General features: G+C 38.6%; 1 protein-coding gene across 1 annotated transcript; it reads right to left on the minus strand.

Annotated features, from left to right (window-relative positions):
• Positions 1 to 10,224: 10,224 nt before the first annotated feature.
• Positions 10,225 to 10,810, minus strand: LOC148550406 (uncharacterized). Its single transcript, XM_088492881.1, has 3 exons — positions 10,578 to 10,810; positions 10,380 to 10,496; positions 10,225 to 10,267 (listed from the first exon to the last, which is right to left on the minus strand). The coding sequence occupies exons 1-3, from the start codon at positions 10,808 to 10,810 to the stop codon at positions 10,225 to 10,227; spliced, it is 393 nt and encodes a 130-aa protein (XP_088349007.1).
• Positions 10,811 to 20,443: the final 9,633 nt, after the last annotated feature.

The following is a 20,443-nucleotide window of genomic DNA, read 5'->3' on the forward strand; positions in this document are numbered from 1 at the left end:
AAATGATGGCCTCAATTACTCTTTTGGTATGTATCTATATTCTATATTCTATATTCTATAATTAGACATATAGATTAAAGCAAAGCAAAGAACATCAGAATATAAAAGAAGGGCGGAACACACAGGAATAAAAATTATGGTTTGAATGTAACCATACAATTAAGCTCAAAACTTACAGGCTATGTGTTCTCTAGCTCAAAAATCATTTATCACTTATGTATGTCATGCAAGTTTAGTTAAAAATTCTCATTATTCTCAATGTAAAACTTATATTGAATGGCTTTAAAGTTCTAGTATTTTTCCTTGATGAAGTGTTGTTAACTAACATGTAATGCTATATATACAAGGTGTGGGTTGTTTTGATTCTGTTAAAGTCTCTAGTTTACTTCCTTTTTTTCTTTTTGTCTTTTATCTATAAGCCCGTTTATTCGGTTTTACAAAATTTGAACTTAAAAAATATATTTGAAAAAAATGTCCTAGCCCATTCCCATTTTGGGCGGAACAGATTTACTAATTCTTTGATTCCAGTTAGTAAGATAAGAGGGGTCGGATCTTGAACTGCCTCCATTATGTTGTTGCTAGCAAATACCACTATTTTTTGTTTTGGATCTTCCAAATCATTCCCGCAAGAGGTCCAGACCCATTTTTTTATGAGCCTTCAATCTATTCTGAGTTATCTTATGCTAAAAAGGATAAACTATATTAATCAATCCACAATTTCTATAACTAATAAGTTAGAATTGCAACTAAGTGGCTAAAATATGAACTAAAAATGCAAAATGCAGAAATAGAGTAAAAATACATAAACAGTAGCAATGTATAAATACTCAGAAAATAAAAATAAAAAATAAAGAGAAAAATACAGAAAAATATCCAAAATAAAAGAAAAAGAGTCTGTAGTGGTTCACCAAAATAATACGCCAGAGATGGCGACCTCCCCACACTTAAAATGAAGCATCGTCCTTGATGCTCACTCAAGCAGGGTGTGAAGGGGTGTCATCACTGGAAGGGATGGTAGCTGGTGTCTCTGTGGTGGCTGGCTGAATGTCCGGCTGCTGGAGAGGAGGGGCTGTCTGAATGGGGATCTCAGAATCTGCAGCCTGGATCTGCTGGGGTGCTGCCTGCTGGGTGTCTGCCTGCTCTGCCTCTCCCTGGGGATGGGTCTCTGCCTCGGGCGCATCCACCTCCTCCTCAGATGCCTCGGATGGTGTGTCAGGCTCGGAGGGGATGTCGCCGGATCGTATCATCAGCTTCAGGTGCTCATAGCGTCGCTTGTTGTGACGCTCCATCTGGTCAAGTCGTCGAAACAAGCACTGCACCAGATGATAGACAGGCTCTGTGGCAGGTGGAGGTGCAGTGGTGGTGGCAGGGGTAGGTGGTGCAGCAGTGGAGGAAGAGGGACCAGCAGATGGTGTAGCTGTATCATCAGCAGTGGCAGTCAGGAATGGAGTTCTGTAGCCCAGGGCCAGGAAGTTCCTGCTGTGCGGGATAAGCTTCTTGCACTCTGCAGCAGGTGGCCTCTCATCAGCATCCTCCCATGGCACGTCAGCTCGACGGCCCAACTGGGTAACCAGATAGGGAAAGGGAAGAGTGCCGCGGACGTGGACTCTGGCCATATAGTGCCGGATAAAGCGTGGCAAGTACAGGTCCTTGCCCTCCATCACACACCAAAGGAGGGTGATCATAGCGGCTGGTATCTCAGTCTCGTGAGTACTCGGCATAATGTAGTTGCTGAAGATCTGATGCCATAGCCGAGCCTCATCGTTCAGGTAAATCCGCTTGATCCCTTTGGGCATGGTGGTGTTCTGACCCATGATCCAAGGAACTGACGGGTCAAGGGCAATCCGGGCCTTGACTGCATCCCAGTCAAATCGCATATAGCGCATATCCTCCTCAACTTTCTGATAGCCATCTGTCTGATCAGTCTTAGGCAGAAGTTTCAGAACCTCTTCTATTGCCTCCTCAGTAACCAGAATTTGCTTCCCTCTGAGGTTCACTGCATCTAGGGAAGTTTTGAAGTAGTTGCAGTAGAATTCCCTAACCCAAGATGCATTAACCTCAGTCAGAGGTCTCTCCAGAAAGAACCAGCCTCTTTGTTTGATCTGATCAGAGGTATATTGCTGGAGTTCTTCTGGGATCTTCAAAGTCCGCTCCAGGTATAGGTTCCTGGAGTTTGCAAACACCGGATACTTCAGCTCACAGTATCGGTTTGCAAACTTTACTGAGTCATTGGCGGGAAGTAGCTGGTCGGCCTTCTCCTGCGGGGTAAAGGCTTTCTCCCGCGATGAGGCATCATGCATGAGGTCGATGATAGACACGGAGGCTTCTCCTCTTTTTCTTTTGCCAGAAGTAGCCTTGCCTTTTCCCCTTCTCTGGGAATCTAACATCCTGAAAAACAGAAAACCAGGATATAATAAAAATATGAAAGCAAATAGGCAAATAATCAAAGAAAACACAAAGTGGCAAAGGAGCAATAGGATAATGAATATGAGTTAAGTAAAATGTGCATTTAGGATTGTATAGGAGTGAAAAGTCTGAAAAGAAGAAATCACAATCCACAATGTAATTGAATACGAGTTAAATAGAAAAATTAACATCATGCCTTGGTTAGAATGGTAAAAGAGAGTGAAAGAAAAGCAATAATAAAAAAAAAGTTTTGAAAAGGTTAGGTTGGTTAGAGTTAAAATTAGTGAGTTAGTGAAAAATGGGTTAAAGTAAGAGGCATAATGAAAAAAGTCCAAGTACCAAGTAATCACAGGTAGAAGCTATAGGTAACTCATATACAAACAAGTAAGACAGTTTGATGATGATTCAAATAGAGATAAAAAAAGTAAAAATAGGAATCAAACATCAAAATTGCAGTTTATGAACCAGGAGATCAAAGAAAATAAGAATGCGTGCCTGAGCATTCATGAATTGGTTCGGTGAAATTATAGGAAAGCACAGTTGAAAATGCCAAAACCAAGATATGAACAGAAATATTTTACAGAAATTTGGGCAGCATTCCGGCTAAAATAGGACTTTCCTGGAAAATAAGCAGCAATCAAACAGTTCATATGAATTAAAAAAATCAAGCTGCAGTTACATATAATGAATATAAGCATGAAAATTCAGTGTAAAGAGCAGCAATATACAAGAAATACAGCATATAAACAAGATCACAGCAGCAGCAGAGTCGCAAATTTGATAAAACAGAAACAAGAACTGTGCAAGTAAACAGACCTAAATCCACTAACCACATCCTAGGCTACCTAACAACCTAAAATCCACTACAACATGCATATCTAACTATCCTAACATGAACATAAACGGAAAAATAAGAATAAACTACGAACGGGTAAAAGGGATTGCGTGTTGCGGAACCTGGAAGGCGAAAGAAGGAGGTTGGGGTACAGAGGTGGCTGGGGTGGTGGCGGTGACGTCCGGCGTGGCGGCTGGCGGCAGTGGGCACGGCGGTTGCTGCTGTTAGGGGGTAGGGGCTTTGGGAAGGGTAATGGGGGGGATAGGGGAGAGGGTTGGGGTTGCGGGTGGTGGTGGGAGGTTGCGCGGTTGGGACGGTTGGCGGCGGTGGGTGGTGGTGCGGAAGGGAGCAGTGGTGGAGGAGGAGGGAGAAAGAAGAAAGAGGAAGAAAGAAGGGGGAAGGAGGGAGAGGGTTGGGTGGCGGTGGAGTCTGAGTGGTCGGTGGCGTCGGGGTGGTAGCGCGGTGGTGGCTGGGTGGTGGTTGTGGTTTGGAGGAGGAGAGAAGGAAGGAGGTGGGTTCAAAGGGGGCGCGAGAATAGGGTTTCGCGTGACCTGGGGGGTTATAATTTGAATCCACGCGGCCGCGTGGAGCACGCGGTTGCGTGGCTGGTGCGAAATGGGTGGTTGACGCGATCGCGTGGATGACGTGATCGCGCGGAGGGCAAAAAGAGTAAATGACGCGATCGCGTGGGGCATGCGATCGCGTGGCTGGAATTTGTGCTAAACGCATGAATCCAGTGTTGTTTCAGTGCAACTCTCTGTCTCCTAGGGGGTGTTCGTGTAATCCATGCGACGCAGTCGCGTCGCTCACACAGTCGCGTGGGATTGATTGTGTGCAAGTGATGCGATCGCATGGGGCATGCGATCGCGTGGGCCATTTTGTGCTAGACGCACAATGGCCGCACGATTCCAGCCTAACTTTTTGGACGTTGGATCCTTACGCCGATTTCCAGGTCATGCGGCCGCGTGGATGACGCGGTCGCATGGGAAGTGTAGTTCGCCATTGATGCGATCGCATGGGGCATGCAATCGCGTTGCGCACCCTTTTTTTTTATATGCAGAATGCGGAATGCAATATGCAGAATGCAGTGCTTAATGTGAATGCTATGCATGATTCCAGGTTCAATAAAATAAAATAAAATTCAAAAACAAACAAAACTAAATAAAATTAAAATTGCAAAAGAAAAATCATACCACGGTGGGTTGTCTCCCACCTAGCACTTTTAGTTAAAGTCCTTAAGTTGGACATTTGAAGAGTTTCCTGTTATGGTGGCTTGTGTTTAAATTCATCCAGAAATCTCCACCAGTGCTTGGAATGCCAATAGCCTCCGGGGTCCCAAACTAGGCATGTAAAGCTTCTGAGCAGCTTCAAACAGATTTTCAGGCTCCTGGGGTGACGAATGTCAGAATAGATTCCAGGATCCCAAGCCTTGTTTTTAAATCCGCCTCCGTCTTGATCTCCATGTTTCCATCCGGGCGGTTTAAAAAGTAAATTCTCACCATGGTAACCAAACGTTTTCCGAGATCTATTCGATTGATTTTGATGCCAATCCGTGCACTTCAAGTTGAAGCGTGGAACCTTATTGAACCTTGTACACCAGCTCTGAGCACGAGCCATTTCCCTCTTACTCTTAAAGCCGCAGATAGCTCTAAGCTGGCCATCTGTTTCAAGTAAACCATATTCAAGTGAATAAGTAAAGTTAAAAGTTAAGGATTGTACCCACTTGAAGCTTGTATTAGGTGGTAATGGCCTTGGGGAAGGTGTTTCTGGTGGTTCTGTAAGTTCTACTCCCTTGTGCTCTTCTGTGAATTCCTCCACTTCTTTGCAAGGATCTTCAAATGCATCATCACCCTGGTCAAAGTCTTCTATGTCTTCCTCATCACTTGAGTCATAGATTGGAGGTTGAGAGAAATCTACCTCTGCATCATCCTCGTATTCATTTGGGGAAGATTCGTCGATCTCAGAGAACTCACTTGCAGATGCAAGTTCATTACTAAGAGAACTTGACTTGTGACTGTCATCATCAAGAGAATTTGCTTCTTGGATTATTCCGTCTGATTCTTCATAAACGACTTGCCTTGGGGATTGTGCGCTATCCTCCTTAGCATTAACTGTAATGTCCTTGACGGATTTCTCTTCAGCTCTGAATTCCCATGGAGGTTCAGCATCTCCCAGATCTTCAACCAACTCTTCTTCTTGTACAATGACAACATCTTCTACTTGTTCCAGTATGAATTCATGCTCTGTCTTGTCCACTGGAGTTTCTAGTGTCTCCTTCATACTACGCTCTTCATTAGATTATCCACATGGGGCTGTGGTTGATCCTTGAATGTTTGCGCGTCTAGAAGCTAATTGAATTACTACTTGCTCCAGTTGTCGAATGGTTGTTTGAAGTTTATTTACTGTTGCCTTGAGGCGAACCTCTGATTCTGGGGGTGATGGACTTGGACATGAAACATAGTGAAGTGGTGGTGATTGGGGGTGATTGGATTGGAACTGGGGTAGGAAAGGATCATACGGTGGCGAATGGTGAAGAGAAGCTTGTGAGTGTGGTGGTTCGAGGTTATGTTGAGAGGATGGTCTATAGGCACGGGGTTGGGCTTGTTGGTAGTTACAAGGTTGTCCACCATATCTATCAGCTGGGTATGCATTGTAGACTGGTCGTTGTCCATGATATCTTGGAGGGTGTTGTTGCCTAAAGGGTTGATTAGATCATCTTGGCTCCATCCATCCTTGATTGGTCTGACCTTGATGCATATTCCTACTATAACTTCTATTTCCTTCAACAAAGTTAGAGCCAAACTCAAAGCGAGAGGGGTGAGAATTCATAGTAGCAAATAAAATTAGAAAGGAAAAAACAAAAATAAATAAACAAGTAAAAGAAAAATATTTACAATAACCAATAATAAGGCACACGTTAGCAGTTTCCCGGCAACGGCGCCATTTTGACGAGCGAGGATTTTTTCCAGTAAAGAATGTCATAAAAACAGTCGCGTTGTAGATATAGTTTCTAAACCAACAAAAATCCCCTTCGTGCAAACGTTTTGGTTGTCACAAGTAACAAACCCCTTAAAATTGATAACCGAGTATTTAACCTCGGGTCGTCTTCTCAAGGAACTGCAGGGAAGTATGTTCTTATTATCGGTTATGGAGATTGTAAAATTGGGGTTTCAAGAATGAGGAACGAGTAATTTGATGACAAGTAAATTAAATGGCAATTGAAAATAAATAAATACTGTAAAGCAAACTTTTGGCAAGGTATGAGAAATTAGAGGTCCTATCCTAGCTATCCCTAGCAATGATGATGATGGTTGACTCCTAATTCTACTTTGTTAACCTTTACTAAGATAAAGGAAGGTCAAGGGATTAATTGGTTTGATCTTCGAATTCTATTTATTTCCTAAGAAAAGATTGGAATTACGGAAGTTCAATTCAGTTAACAAAGATAACAATTATCAATTATGCTGTTGAATTGGATAACTCCTGAGTTACTGATTTCTTAACCAAGACCAAAAGGAGAAAAATAAATCTACTTGGAATAAAAATGTCTTCAGAGTAAAAGTAACAATAGCATGAATAAGAAAAATCAATATTAAACTGAAATACCTCAAATAACATTAATTCAAATAATCTGTAACATGAAAGGATTCATAAAGTAGCTTGCAAAAGTAAATAAAAGGAATATTGAACCTGATCAAAAGAGATAATCCTGAAAGTGAATAAAAATCCTAAATCTAAATCCTAATCCTAAAGAGAGAGAGAGAATCTCTCTCTAAACTAAATCTAATTCATGGAAAGTAAAAATTGGCAAGCTCTCCCTGAATGGATGCATTTCCTCACTTCATAACCTCTGGTCTATGCCTTCTGGACTTGGATTTGGGCCAAAAAGGGCTTCAGAAATCGCTGGGAGCGTTTTCTGCAATTTCTGGTGCGTGGTCTCTGTCACGCGTCCGCGTGGGTCACGCGGTCGCGTCGTTCGGAGCTTTTCCTTGCCACGCAGTTGCGTCAGTCTTGCGACCGCGTCATATTCGTTCTGCTTAAGGCGTGCGGTCGCGTTAGTCATGCGGCCACGTCGCTGTTGATTCGCGCTTGGTACGCGATCGCGTCGTCCAAGCGATTGCATGGATGCTAGTTTCTTCAAGGACTCCATTTTGTGCTTTCCTTCCATTTTTGTATGTTTCCTTTCCATCCTTTGAGTCATTCCTGCCTTAGAAGATCTGAAACTACTCAACACAATAATCACGGCATCGAATGGAAATAAAGGTAATTAAAATAATTAATTTTAAAGCATAGGAAACATGTTTTTCACATACATCACATAATAAGGAAGGAGAAGTAAAACCATGCAATTAACATGAATAAGTGGGTGAAGGATTGAATAAATCACTCAAACTAAGCACAAAATATATCATAAAATATGAGTTTATCAACGTTCCATTGCACAAACCATTAGTTTGGTCTATATTCTGCAGTAACATGACAGGGGCGCCTTCTTTTACAATCAATTTGTGTGGTGGTAGATCTGAATAATTTTTTTCATTTAGAATATTTAGTGAGAAGGAATCTAACTCGAATTTTATATTTTTCATCCTCCGTACAAATAGAGTTAGAACTTAAGTAAACTTTTTCTTCTTCAGGTAACCCTGCAATCATCTTGTTGTTGACATCAGTGACACAGTCTAGAGTTGGTGCAAGAATTGCTTTATCTTTAAAATAATTTTCAGTGGATAAATGGTGTGCGAATTAGAAACTCACACAGCTTAATCAACAAGTGCACCGGGTCATCTAAGTAATACCTTAGGTGAGTGAGGGTTGATCCTACGAGGAATGTCGGACTAAGCAACAATGGTTATCCAACTGGCTTAGTTAGGCGAACAAAAAGGGATTTTGATGGTTGAAATTCATATAAAACAATAGACAAGAGAGTAAAGAAAGCAAATAAAATGTTTGGTGTAAAAACAATAAGAGAAAACAGTTAAGGCTTCGGATGTAACACCCTCACTATTAGAAGTCACGCTTTCGGCTGCGCTACTCTGATAGCAAGAAGTATTACGACTACTTTACATACTAAATATTAAAATAGGAGCCTGTGACTCAACACCGTATCGCTAATTTCTTTGAAAACCGGAAATAAACACTTTATCTTAAGAAAAATACAAACAGGCATAGATTCATATACAAGACTCCTTACATAATAACTCATAATATAATATACATATAAAACATACAATTCCTGTCCCTCTTACAAACTTGTAATAACAAAGACGAGGGAAGAAAATAATGTAATTAACACAACAGTATATAAACCAAACTCAGTAGGACTCTTCTTAATGCTTCTTCATTCGGTTCCTAAAAAGTAAAACTGTAGGGGGTGAGAACCTAACCACACAGTCTCATCATGGAGTTTCAAAGTTGTCATAAGAAGATATTTAATAGGAAAACTGTTTTCAAGCTCAGTGATTATCATTGCCTTATGAATCTTTTAAAAAACCAATAGGTAATCGTTCAAAACTTTTTCAAAGAAACAATGTTTAATCTTTCAGAAATCCGAAACCTTTCCTTTCTTATAAGAAAATCTCAATCAGAAACCAACCACGCAATCAAACAACACAATCATTAATTCAGCACCAAAGTTCAATCTCAAATGTAGCACGCCAGGACAAACATAGGCAAGGCAGACAAGGAAAGCACAAGTAGGCAGCAGTTACAATAAATAGTTCAAGTAGCAGTTACGAATAGTTTAGCAATCAGGCAAACCAAAACAAGTTCAAACTCAAGAAAAGCATACAAATGCATATGATGCATGCCTGTCCTATGGCTGATGAGGCTCATCTGTCAGTTATCCAGCCAACCCGACAAGTCTGAATTGTACTTAGACTGTCCCCCCGACGTGCATCCCCAAGAGTCTATGTATAGCTTTTTCTCAAATAATCAATATTACTCAATGGGGGTAATATTTCCGGGAATTTATATAGTGCCCGGTCACACACTTACGTCGTAGGGTCAACAGAGTATCGAGTTTTCAACCTGGTACACGTGGTGGCAAGCCACGACACTTAATCCAAGGAACCTCGTATCTCAGATATTTTAAATTCAAAAGCCATGTGAATAATTCAAAGTTCACATCTCAACATTCTCAACATCATAATCATTCATCAATCCAAATCTCATTTCCAAGTTCATTTCAAAGCCATATTTCAAAGAAAATCCTCATCATTCTCTTTTTCATTCTGTTCGTTAACAATCTCAATTCCAAAATAAAATTCTTTCTTTGATAGACAAATCAATCTTAAAATGTATAATGCTTAAAAAAAATCTTTTTAATTAATTACTTTAAATAAAACTTTCAATTTTATAAAATTTCGGCAGCATCTCCTCTAAAACTCGGACACTGCCACCCTTTTTGGGTCCCATCCAAATATTTCTCAAACCTTTTCTCAACCATTTCTAAATCTCAAACATTTTCCAGAATTGAACTAGTTTCAATGTCAAATTATTTTCAAATCAACCAATACCAACAATAAAACTCTTTTTAAAATCGAATCAGCTCAAATATTAAATCATTCATAAAATCAAACCAACTTACAATCAAACTGCTCCCAGAATCAATTTATTTTCATATCTCAAATTATTTCCAAAATCGTTTCATTTATATTACTAAGTAAACTCTAAAACCAAAAAAATTCACCTTTCTTAATAATCAAATAAATGACATTCCAAACCGGTTTTTATCCACAACCACACACCACTCATGCAATCAAGCATCCAATAATTCAGTCCAACAAACCATCACATCCATAAGACAAATATAATCACAGAAGTAAATTTCTTTGCATCAATATCTATTTATCACAACTCTGTAATATAAAATAGATTTTAAGAAAATCCCTACCTCGATTTAGTCAAAGCTCAGTAGTTAGAGTCATCAATTCCACTTTTGTTTATTTTCAATTTTACAGCAGCGACATCAACCTTGTTTATTTTCAGACAATATCAACAGCGGCATCAAGAATCGCGGCAACAACACTTTTCTGACATAAATTGGAATTTAAAGCGAAATTGATATTGAGTGGAATAGAACGAAATTAGTAATGGAACATTTACGTTAAATTGAAATAGAATCAAATAACCTCACCACGAGAAACAAAGCAGTAGTGACCCCCTGAACCGATCAGGCGGCAGCTCCGGCACTCGCCGAAGCTCCGGTGGTTCAATAACAACCTTAATTTCGATGCGCAAATACCGGAACCCAAACCTACGGTACCAGCATCTCAGAATCTCCAACAGATTGCAACAGAACATTGATTTCAAGAAGTTTCAGAAACAAAGTGCTTACCAAAAAGACAGGGGTTCCGGCGGCAGTTTCCAACATACACAGGCTTCAAAGGCGGTTTCCGGTGGCAGCAGCGCTCTTCGGCGGCAGAGGCGCGGCCAGAAGTCGCGGCCAGAAGCTTCGGAGCCGGCAGATTTGATGAGGATGGCCGGCGATAGGAGCGGCAATTGTACGCGGTGGCTGGACAGGTCCTGATCCTCCCTTCCTCCCGGATCTCTCTCCTCTCCCGCACCCATGGACGACGGCACTAACAGCTACAGCAACGGCGACAGACTTCGCGGCGGGGACGGTGGCTGTGACAGGAGCCTGCGAGAACGGCGATAGACACGATGCGGCAATGGTTCGCGAGGCATGGTGCAACGGCGGCGTGGCTTCTCTGCTCCCTCAACTCTGTGCTCGCTCTCTCGAATCTCCTTCCCGACGGCACAGCGACGGCGCCGTCTCCCTCTCTCTCCCTTCTCCCTTTCTCTCTTCTCTTCCTCCGATCCCATCTCTCTTTCCCTCTTTCTTTCTTTTTTTTCCATGAATGTGCTGCGTGGGCTTGGGGCAAGAAGGGGATTTTGGTGGTGGCTGAAGGAGGTAAGGCAGTTTAGGGTTTCATTAAGGATAGGGAAAAAAATGTAGTTTAATTAGGGTTAGTGTTTGTGTATGGAATTGGGGATTTTGGGTTTAATTTGAGTAAAATAATTTTAATAAAATTGGAGCATAAAGTATTAATATTTAAAAACTAATTTAATCTCTAAAATTACTTTAAAATATTATTTGTGGTATATATATAAAAAAAATACTAATTGATTCCCAATAAATTACTCCAATTGAAAATACATGGTAATATAATTAATTTTCTTTACCTTTAACTTAATGTACTAAATGATATAAATTAAATTATCTAAAATCAAATCATATAAAATTCTTATTATTTCATAACTACCAATTTTATAATTTAAATATAGAAAATAATCCATAAGTATAAAGTTTGGATAAAAACCTTAATTTACTTCAAATCCAATTAATTGCTTTTAATTATTTTTACTAAAAATAATTTCTGAAATTAAAACTATAAATAAATATATAATTTAAGATTGATTCAAAATAGGACTTTTCAAAAGTCTTGGGTCTTACATCGGAGATGTTTACTTTTCCGAATTAAAAGTTCTTACCAACTATTTTAACAATGCATGATTCATTCTATGGCAAACTGTAAATGTCTAAACCCTAATCTCTTAATGATTTAGCCTCCTCTAACCTTCATTAACCGCCACTCTCGTAGTCACTTAATTCTGATTAGAGGGTTACGTTCAAAAACTAGTTTATGGCCACAAAAACCCTAATTACCCAAAGCTAACAGGATTACATATATGTCACATATCCCAATTAATTCATGTAATTAGCAATTTAGGAGGAATTTATTTTCAACCTGTTGTTCAAGCGAGATAACTCTCTCGAGAATCACAAGAACTCATGTAGAATAAGGGTTATACTCTCGTTTCACCCAGATTCATAAGATTAAGAACGAAAACAATCCTTGAAATTGAATAAATACATTAATTAAAATAGAAAAGCAATAGTCTTAATCCATAGAAATAAACAGAGCTCCTAACCTTAACCAAGAGGTTTAGTTGCTCATGACTTATAGAGGAAATAAGGTTCTGAAAACGTGCAGCAGTCTTATCTCCCAGAAAGGGTGGATCTTATTCCTTTTATACTAACCTAATTTGATTCGGAAACAAAATAAAATAATAAATCCTAAGACCAAAAGATATTGTTTGTAAATAAAAATTACAAAAAAAATATAACTAATAAATGCTAAATCCACTTGAAATGCCAAAAGAGGGGGAAATTCGGTCAGCCTTGCTGGCGCTAAACGCCAATCTGGATTGTGTCCCTTGCTGGGGCGTTTAGCGCCCAGGGAGAGTGCTGCCAGCTTTTTCTTTTTATCTCCAATTTCTGTCAAATTATTCTGAGTTTCACCTGAATTCATAAAAACACTAAAACAACTCAAAGTAGTATCCAAAGAGGATTTTTACATTCAAATCAAGTAAAATTAAATAAAATCTAACTAAAAACAACTAGAAAATAATAAGAAAAATGGTACAAGATGCTCACACATCACAACACCAAACTTAAACTGTTATTTGTCCTCAAACAACCAAAATAATATAGGACCAAGAAGAAAAAATGCTTAAGACTTGAGTTGTTATTTAAGTTCAGGTCTAGTTACTGAATGGGGCTAATGACACTCTAATTTTGAATAGGTTCGGTGTCTTACTATCCTTTGAAGCTCAGAAATATTAGTATCCTTCATAACTAGAACTCGAATGATATTATAGATTCTCTTTTTTAGGCTCTAATTGATTCTTGAACACAGCTTTTTATTTTCTTTTCTTTGGTGCTTTGCACCTTGAGCCTAGTCGTGACTCTAAGTGTTTTGTCTTCAAGCTTAACTTGAAATAAGAACACTACAAGCACTTAATTGGGAAACTCTTTGAGTTCTAATTTTTCTGTTTACTTCTCCCAAACAGTGATGCTCAGAGCCTTTGGCATACTCTGTAACAGTAATGGGTCATAATTTTAAGTGTTCAGTCTCAAGGGTTACTTGACACTTTCACACCACAAGCATATGGTTATGAAAAACCACTCTTTTGAGCTTTAGATCAGTTTTGACCCTCCTAACCATTGATGCTCAAAGCCTTGGACCTCTTTCTTTTAATTTTTCTTTTCATTAGTTTTTGCTGTTTGTTTTGCTTCAAGAATAAATATCTTTCTTATTTCAGAGAATCAATAATATTTTTCTAAATTCCTGTTTCTCAAGAACCAATATTCTCAACTTCAATATCAAATATGCATGGTTAATTCATACATTCAGAAATAGATATAGTGCCACCACATCAAAATAACTAGAACAACGTAATATATAACTCAAAATCTCATGCATTTTACTACTCTTTTTTCTTGTGATATTTCTTTTTAAGTTCAATGAACAATACATGAGACATCTTTTTTTAAAAAAAAAATAAACATAAAGTACTAAAACAAACAACTAACTAAAAAGCAAAGAAATTATGCTAGTGACCATGCAACTCAGAATAGAAAGCAGAAAATAGAATGTGATACTAAAAAACAGAAATAAGATAAGGTAGAGGAGAATGAAACTCAACAACCTTAGTCATGGTGGATGCTGCTCCTTCTGGAGAATCCTCTTTGGCGTTTCAGCTCCTCTATGTCGCGCCCCTTCCTCCTCTACTCCTCCATCATCTGGTGAAGGAGAGTAGAATGATCCTGATGCTCTATTCTCAGCTGATCAACAGATGATGTCAGCTCCCTTATAGATGTTTTCTACTAATCCTAGTAGTCACGGGAAGAAAAATAAATTTTCTAAGACATCTCCAGAAGATCCTATAAAAGTGGTGAAACTGGCTCCAAAAAATAGATTACCTTTGTTTCTTGGATTTAGTAATTACCTTTTTTCTTTTGCTAGAAAAAATTCTCTTTCTTACTTAGTCTAGGATTAGTCACATGGTTGCAGCTGAAGAGAAAAAGAGTTTGGTTTCTTGATTTTGGGTCATAGGAGAGTGTTACTTTCTTTCTTGATTTGTGATCAGTAACAATTATCATGGTCCACATGAATTGTTTGCTATTGAGTCTTGTTTGTTACAATTTCATTTACTTGTTGGCTTGCACATGATCACACATGTCATACACACTTTTGAATTTTTGACCTAACATTATAATGTTTAGTCATCATCAAATTATTATTTTTATTTTTAAATTCAACAATAACAATTCAATTAATATCTGTTTTATTCAATATTTATTCTATTCTATTTTCTTTCATTATTCGTAGAATCGTAGCTATCATAAGAATGTATTCTATTTGAGAATTTTGTATAAAATAAAATTTAAAAATATTTAATATTGTTAAAATTATTTTTTTTTTAATAGTTGTATGCTCCTAAAATATTCATGTGTATGTAGAGAGAAAATAAAGAGCATCAAAATAAAATTGTATCCAATATGACAGAAAATAAAATCTCAAAATAACGGTTTAAAATAAACTAATTATGAGATTAACATATTTATCCTTTAAGGTGAGTCTATGTATTTAATTATAATATTTTTAATATTAAAAAATTATTAATTAATGATATAATAATTTAATTTTTAATTTAATAACAAATAATTATGTATGATAATAGTATAATTAGTAATAAATTAAAATATTATATTTCTCCTTATAATATAATCAAATACAATCCCACCATTAATTAGTTTAAAGCGTTATTACACAATTCTAATTTTAATAATATATAAACATTTTTTCTCATAATCATATATTAATATACATGTTGCTTCCATAAGTATAATACTTTTAAGATTAAAAAAAATTATTAATTAATGATATAATAAAAAATATCAAAATAAAATAATATCTTAATATATCAAAAAACAAAATCTCAAAGTGATACCTTAAACAAATTAATTACAAAATTTACAACAATAAAAAATTTAAAATATTATTTTATTCTCAAAATTTAATTTAAAAGTTATTTTTAATAGAATAATATATTTATCCTTTAATTAGAGTCTATCCATTTAATTATAATACTTTCAAAATTACAAAATAAATTATTAATTAATAATATACTAATTTGATTCACTAATTTAAAAACAAATAATTTTGTACAATTATAGTATAATTTGTATAATTTATGTTTACTATAATTAATAATAAATTAAAATATTATCTTTTTCTTAATAATACAATCATATAGATTGCTACCATTAATTGATTATTAATACACGAATTTTAATTTTATTAATAACATATAAATATTATCTTTCTTATAATCATATATTAATATCCACGTTCTTTTCATAAGTATAGTTCTTTTAATATTTGAAAAGAAATTATTAATAAATGGTATAATAAAAAATCTTTAAAATAAAATCATACCCAATAGATCAATACATTATAAAAGAAAATCTCAAAATAATCACTACAAGAAAATCGCAGATTACCGTCAAACTTAGTGTCACAGCTTAAAGATAAATTCACCGTTGGATTTATCAATGGTTTTGTGGTGAGATTCATCATACCAAAAAGTTACAGTCGGATAACCACATCTGATGGTAAATCTGTTGATAATTTTTTTGCGGGAACCATTGGGGAATAGGCACCAAAAATAGCGACTCCGACGGTAGAAACAGTTCATGGAACACTGCGTTTTGATTAACCGCACTACGTTACCATCAGATTTATCCGCCGATAAATTCGACGGTAATAGTGCCCTAAAATCGAACAGCAAACCCTCTTCTTCTTCACTTCGAAATTCCTCTTCTCTCTCTACCTTTCACCCTCCCCCTCTCTCTCTAACCCTCTCCCTCCCATTCTCTCTCTAGCCTAAGCCGCCGCCGCCGCCGCTCCTCCAACGCCGCCGCCACTACTGTAAACGCATATGCCACCACTGCTGTCTTTCACTGCTCCACCTGTAAGACCCAGAACTTTTGAAAAGTCTTATTATGATCAAGTTTCAAATCATATAGTTACTTATAGTCTTAATTTCAGAAATTATTTTACTAAGGATAATTAAAGCAAGTTTTGATTAATTAAATTTTAATTAAATTAAGATTATTATCCAATTTTATAATTATTGGATTATTTTCTATATTTAAATTATAGAATTGGTAGTCATGAAATAATAAGAATTTTATATGATTTGGACTAAATAATTAATATTTTAAAATATTAATACTGCTGTTTTGGAAAATAAAGAAATTAATTATATTATCTCTAATTATTGGATTTGAGCATTTTATTGAAAATAATTTGTAAAATTGATGAACAAGTAGTATTTTTATACATTATTGTTGTTTGATTAAAATTTATTTCTAATTACTATATGATCCCTAATTTTATTTGAAATTACAAAACTACCCTTAAACCTAATTTTTACCTAAACCCTAATTCTCAAATTGGAAAAAACCTAACCTAGTGACCCGTTCCCCAAACCCAGTAGCTGCATCCTACCCGGTTCCCTTTCACCCTCCCTTTTGATGCAACGCACCCTAACAATATAGCAGCAGCAACTGCAAAGTGAAAGAAAGACACGAAGAAAGAAAGGGGGTAGAGGGAAGGGGGTACCACGGAAAAGAGAGTGAGGGAGGAGGAGGGAAGGCGGCGCAGTGGGCGTCACTGCCACCGTCGCTGCCGCTGCTGACAAGGAGGTATGAGATCGGTGAGAGCCGAAGAAGGAGAAGGAAGAGAAGGCCGCGCTGCCGCAGCAGCCCTTGCACTGCCACCGTTCAGTCCATCCATGAGCTGCCACCAGAACCGTGCGAGAAGGAGCGTCGCTGTCCTGTGGAGCCCGTGTCGTCCCCATTCAGCCCACTGCCGGACAGAGGCCGCGCGACTCTGAGGGAGGAAGACGCGGCCAGTGACCCGAGGACCGCGACCCACTGCACGAAGCTGTGTCGTCGCGTGTTGTCACTGCCGTCGAGCTCCTATGACGGTGCCGAGCTCCTATGGCCACTGTCGGCAAGATCTGAACAGAGGGAAGCTTGAGGAGAGAGAGAGAGATCGACGGGAGGGGTTTCCGCCCGTGCGGCCGCACCTCCACCGTCGCAGATCCTCCACTGCCTCTCACTGTCGCTGATGTCCTCCACTGCCATTGCTTGTTGTTTGAAGCTACTGCGATGCCACTGCCGTCGCCGGAAAAAGCACTGCCGATAAGGGTTTTAAGTTTGATTTCTGTTCTTCCATAATTCTGGAAAGGTTTTTGACACTGCGTGGTTGTTACAGTCGCCGTCATCAAGGTTTTACATCGCCGCTGTCGCTTGAGATTATTGATGGAGCCGCTGCCGGGTCAATTTAGAGTTGCGGCTGCTTCGTTTTGTTAATTCAGTGAGTATTTCTGTTTCAAAAGTCCTGCATTAGTGTTCTATTCCATGTAGTAAAGTATTTGTGATGTTAATGATTTTAGGAGTTAGAATCCGATTTGCTTGTGCCGTTTGTAGCTGTTTCTGCTTTTGAGAGAGCAAGCAGAGCCAAGGTTTTGATTGCCAGTGATTTCGGGTTGAGACAAAATAACTCTGTGAGGCGTTTGGGCTATGATTTTGCGTATTGAGGTAGGGGCTTTTCTAAAAAGCTATTTCTTATCTGGAATTGTTATAAATAGATACTAGTGTGAGAATTATATACTTTTAGTGATTGTACCAGTCTTATGTATTGTTTGGCTACTTTGGATGAATATGATTATATGTTTTGATTAGATTATTGTTTGGTTTTGATAAATGGAATTGTTGCTGAACTATTTCTTTAAAGTTTTGGAAATGAGTTTAATCGGTTGATAATGATTTGATTTTGAAACGGTTTTTCTGAGATATGAAAATGAGATGACTGTTGGATTTATCTTGCTTTTGAACTAATTTTGGATTTTTGGACCGTTGAAAAGGATTGTGGAACGGTTTAGTTGGGACCCGAACCGGGTGGCAAAGTCTAAGTTTTAGGGGAGGTGCTGCCAAAATTTCTATAAAAATCCTAGACTTTGTTTGAAAAGTTATTTAGAAATGTTTGGATTTGAGAAATTATATTATTTGATTTATCAAGAAAATATTTATGAGCCAGGATGGCTGTATATGAGAATGAATTATGGCTGATTATGGAATATGTTATGAGCCGAATGGCTGAGTATGAATATGGATGATTTTGAGCTGATAAAGTGATGGTTGCACTTCCAATTATCTGAGATACGAGTTTCTCTGGGTAGAAGCAGTGGCTAGCTACCACGTGCTCCAGGTTGAGACTCAATACTCTGCTGACCCTATGTCGTAAGTGTGACCGGACACTGTGAAAGTTCCGGATAAGCTCACCCCTGTGAATATATACTAGTGAGGGTGTTGGATGTGAATTATGATTATTTTTGTGAATAACTTGAGTTGGAAATGCACGACAGAGGGACAGTCCAATGGTTAGTGTTCATACCCTGGGTCGAGTCGTCCGACTCGGGTTGTTTGGCGACAAGTCGACCGACCTCTTCAGGGCAGGACTATCCGACCTCTTCTCAAAGAGCTCGGCCAAATCACCAGAAAAAGCCCAAAAAAAGGGCCTAAACAGAGGAACACGACCCAAATCCAAAGGCAGCCCAAGCCTATAGAGATAAAGGCGGTTCCCTTGAAGGAAAGATGACTTCATTCAAAGATAAAGATAAGATAAGATAACTATCTTATCTCCCGAAAGGTTACTCCTCACCATTATAAATACACTGGAGCACCCAGGTATAACTCATACTCTAATTCTACTAAAAACCTGCTTAATACCCTTGCTAACTTAAGCATCGGAGTCCCTTGCAGGTACCACCACCCTCCGGTGAAAAAGGATCAGTAGCCAACCAGTCCAGCAAGTCAGACACGACAGCTCTAGTCACCACCCACAAGCCGGACACGTCATCTCCGACCAGCACAGAAGATCTCGTCCGAGATCGACCTACAGTTTCAGGTAACCCTCGGAACATTGGCGCCGTTGCTGGAGAACCTGGAAGTCATCCCATCATCATGGCGGACAACCTGGACAATGACCACAATTCTGATTTAGAGAACAGAATGCCACATAAGAACGCAAAGGTTACAATAGATGATACTTCTCAACTTAACAAAGACAAGAACTCCCCAAGCACGGGAGCCATGGAGGCACTTCAGGATCGCCTAAAACAACTGGAAACGGCGGTCGAGTATTAGCGGGAAGCAGAGAGAGACTTACGAAGAGAAGCTAGGCGACGTCGCGAATTGGAGGACAAGCTCCTAAAGATCGAAGCCGATCTCAAAACTAAAACTACCCGATCCAGCCACGAAGATAGCTCCCGCAAAAACCAAGACCCGTTCACCAAAGATATCATGAAGGCCAAAATCCCAAAAGACTTTAAACCACCCGACATGACTCTATACGATGGCATGACAGATTCCCGCCATCATCTCAACAACTTCCGAAGTAGAATGTATCTCACCGGCACCTCAGACGCAACTCGGTGCAACTCCTTCCCAACTACTCTAACAAAGACACCGATTAAATGGTTTGACAACCTGCCCCCAGGTCCATCTCAAGCTTTGACGACTTAGCCAAAAAGTTTCTAGCCAGATTTTCCATCCAAAAGGACAAAACTAAACAGGCCCCAAGTCTATTAGGGATCAAGCAAGGAGATCGGGAGAGTCTTCATAGTTACATGGAAAGATTCAACATGGCGTGTTTGGACATACAAAATCTACCAACAGAAGCAGCCATTATGGGCCTCATCAATGGCCTACGAGAGGGACCTTTTAGTCACTTCATATCGAAAAAACATCCTACATCTCTAAATGAAGTACAAGAACGAGCAGAAAAGTACATCAACATAGAGGAAAACTCCCGACTAGGAGAGACCTCAAAATCCGGATTCTCCTATAAAGATAAAGAGGCCAAGAAAAAAGAAGATCAGCACAGGGAGAAGATCAAAAAATACCACAATTACACCCCTCACCGGGTGTCTCTTGTGGATGTTTATCGAGAAGTATGCCACACTAAAAAGATACCCCCACCTCGCCCACTCAAAAGCAAGAAAGGAGGAGCGAATCGGACAGAATACTGTGAATACATCGAATATACGGACATTCCACCAATGAATGCTTCGATTTGAAGAATATCATAGAAAATTTGGTAAGAGAGGGGAGACTAGATCGGTACTTAGCCAACAAATCATATGAGCCAAGAAAAAGAAGAAGGGGCGAAGAGGTCGAACGAACTGAACAAAAGACATCTGAAGGAAGTATACCATGTCGAAGGAAGAGAAGGAGCGCCCGAACTCCCCACGATCACCTTCACCAAAGAAGACGCAGCTGGC

This window comes from Arachis ipaensis, chromosome B7 (assembly GCF_059453495.1).
Source record: "Arachis ipaensis isolate K30076 ecotype BB chromosome B7, ASM5945349v1, whole genome shotgun sequence".
Lineage (NCBI taxonomy): Eukaryota > Viridiplantae > Streptophyta > Magnoliopsida > Fabales > Fabaceae > Arachis > Arachis ipaensis.

Bases quoted from the DNA above. Each gene is read 5' to 3' on its own strand.
- LOC148550406 (XM_088492881.1), bottom strand. From the start codon at position 10,810: ATGGGTGCGGGAGAGGAGAGAGATCCGGGAGGAAGGGAGGATCAGGAC. The intron at 10,497-10,577 runs GTAAGCACTTTG...CTGGTACCGTAG, and splicing joins CCGGAACCCCTGTCTTTTTG to GTTTGGGTTCCGGTATTTGC. The intron at 10,268-10,379 runs GTGGTGAGGTTA...ATGTCAGAAAAG, and splicing joins TCACTACTGCTTTGTTTCTC to TGTTGTTGCCGCGATTCTTG.